At 42.0% G+C, this 2,398-nt stretch overlaps 1 protein-coding gene across 1 annotated transcript; it reads left to right on the plus strand.

Annotated features, from left to right (window-relative positions):
• Positions 1-587: 587 nt before the first annotated feature.
• On the plus strand, positions 588-1,541 carry LOC138526215 (olfactory receptor 5V1-like). Its single transcript, XM_069636723.1, has one exon. The coding sequence runs from the start codon at positions 588-590 to the stop codon at positions 1,539-1,541; it is 954 nt and encodes a 317-aa protein (XP_069492824.1).
• The last annotated feature ends 857 nt before the right edge of the window (positions 1,542-2,398 follow it).

A 2,398-nucleotide genomic window follows, 5' to 3' on the forward strand; every position in this document is an offset into this window, starting at 1 on the left:
ACGCTCTTGAAGCTGTTTTATGCCGGTCCACAGGACATTGCTAAGAAGTAAAAAATCTGGTGGTGGCAGTAGTTCAAAGAGAGGATTGGCTTTTTGAGTGGCAAAAGTCAAATTCAAAGCCTTCTGCCAGGAATAATGAACCTCATGCCACCTTTGGTTTAGGGTAGAAATAGCCATTAATAATGGCCCATTCTTGCTGAGTGGCAAGATTAAAGTCTTGTCACAAAATGTCCATTACATTTGTATGTGTATCAGCGTGTTGAAAGAGCCTCTTATCTTATAAAACTAGAGCAAATAAAATGTGTATTTATAGAAGGGTTGTCCAACTCCATGCCTCGAGGGCTGGAAACATGTTGGATTTTCAGGATACCACTCATTAATATTTATGAGATCAATTTGAATACAATGATTCTAAATGTATGCATTATTACTGAGGGATATCTGGAAAACCAGTCAGGATTCTGGGGTTCGAAGCCTGGACTTGGACAACCCAGATTTAAAGTAAGTATGAGGTTGCCCTCCCATTTATGAAGAATATATCAATATTCTTTTATGCTTTCTTCTAGAGATTAATCTGATGGAACAGAATGGCTCCTAATAATCTAACAGCAGAACCATATTTGCTGCTCATGGTGTTCTCTGACCTCCCCTGGATGACGGTTATGCTCCCTATGCTGCTCCTGACCATCTACCTTGTGACCATTGTGGGCAACCTCCTCCTACTTCTACTTCGAACAATTGATCCTGGTCTCAACACCCCTATGTACTTCTTCCTCACCCACCTCTCTTTCATAGACATCTGCTTCACCACAACTATTGTGCCTAAAATGCTGTACAATTATTTCACTGGGGATAAATCCATCTCATACTTGGGCTGTGCTATGCAGATGTTCTTCTCAACGGCTTTGGGATGTACGGAATGCCTTCTCCTTGCTGTGATGGCGTATGATCGCCACGTGGCTATCTGTCAGCCTCTGCGTTACAATGTCATAATGAGCACAATGACCTGCTTCTTGCTAGCTGCTCTCTGCTGGACCTGCAGCCTTGTTAATTCCTTGGTGCACACAGTATTTACATTCTTGTGGTCATTTTGCAAGTCTAAAGAAATTAAACATTTCTTCTGTGAAATCCAGCCCTTGCTTAGGTTGTCCTGTGCTGACACACACATCCATGAAATGTGGGTATTTGTCTCGGCCACCATCACTGTATTCTGCTCTTTCCTCTTCACCCTCTTCTCCTATATTCACATCATCTCCACCATAATGAAGATCCATTCCTCTGAGGGGAAGTCTAGGGTCTTCTCCACCTGCTCCTCACACCTCCTGGTAGTCATCATATTCTATGGGACTATTTCAACTATCTACCTGCGGCCAATATCCAACTACAACCCTGAGAGGGACCGAGTGCTCACTCTGCTCTACACAGTAGTGACCCCAATGTGTAATCCTCTGATATATACAATGAGAAACAAAGAAGTGAAGGGGGCCATGAGGAGAGCGATGATGAAAAGATTTAAGACACAAAGTCAAAATATGACTTAAACATGTTCGATGGACATCTGCTGCACAGAATGGTTGCAAATGAGAAACATTCTTCACTGCACAGATTGAAAGGTGAATACATCAAGCAAGGGTTTTCACTGCGGTGCCAGCTTGACCGGAGAGCTCTTGGCTCAGCTTTGCAAACCACAGAACTGAACATAAGATTGACGAACCGTTTTCCAAAAGTGAACATCCAAATTAACTGAAGTGCATTCAGATTCATGAATAAGACTGGGAAGGTAAGACATGCTTAAGACTCAAAGCCTAAGAGCAGACCAGCAACGCAGTTACCAAGTAGCAGGTGATGCAGATAAAACAGGAGACATGTTTCAAAGAATTCAATCATTAACAGAAAACGGTGGTGAAGTACACTTAGAAAGAACACAACAAGTTGCATGGCATTTTCTAACTGTGCATGCTTTGCAGCCATATCCTGGGTCTTTTCATCTATCCACAGGTCTGGCCAATGGCCTGTGCAGTGTAACGCTCTGCCTCACTGAACTCACGAGGCAAACCGAATCCTGTGTAGCAAATTCTCAAGCTAATTAGCTAAAGCCTGTTATGGTACCTGAATTCACCTGTGAGGGTTTGTTGGGCCAATCAGAACCACCAAACTTGTTGGAGAGATTCTGTAGGCAAATCAGAGCCCTAGAAAACCAGTAGCAATTTGCGTTATTTCTTTCTTATTTTTTAGATTGATTCCCTATTTGTGACATTTTATTTTATATTGTGCCAGTTTTGTTTAGTTCCTTAAATTAATTCCCCCCTTTAAGAAACCCTTGAGAACATATTTGCGATGTCCTTTGTGTTTACTTTTTAAAATTCTCTTTCCATTACATTTCCTCCTTCCACCCAAG

The sequence above is a fragment of the Ambystoma mexicanum genome, chromosome 1p (genome assembly GCF_040938575.1).
Source record: "Ambystoma mexicanum isolate Mex_15411 chromosome 1p, UKY_AmexF1_1, whole genome shotgun sequence".
NCBI lineage: Eukaryota > Metazoa > Chordata > Amphibia > Caudata > Ambystomatidae > Ambystoma > Ambystoma mexicanum.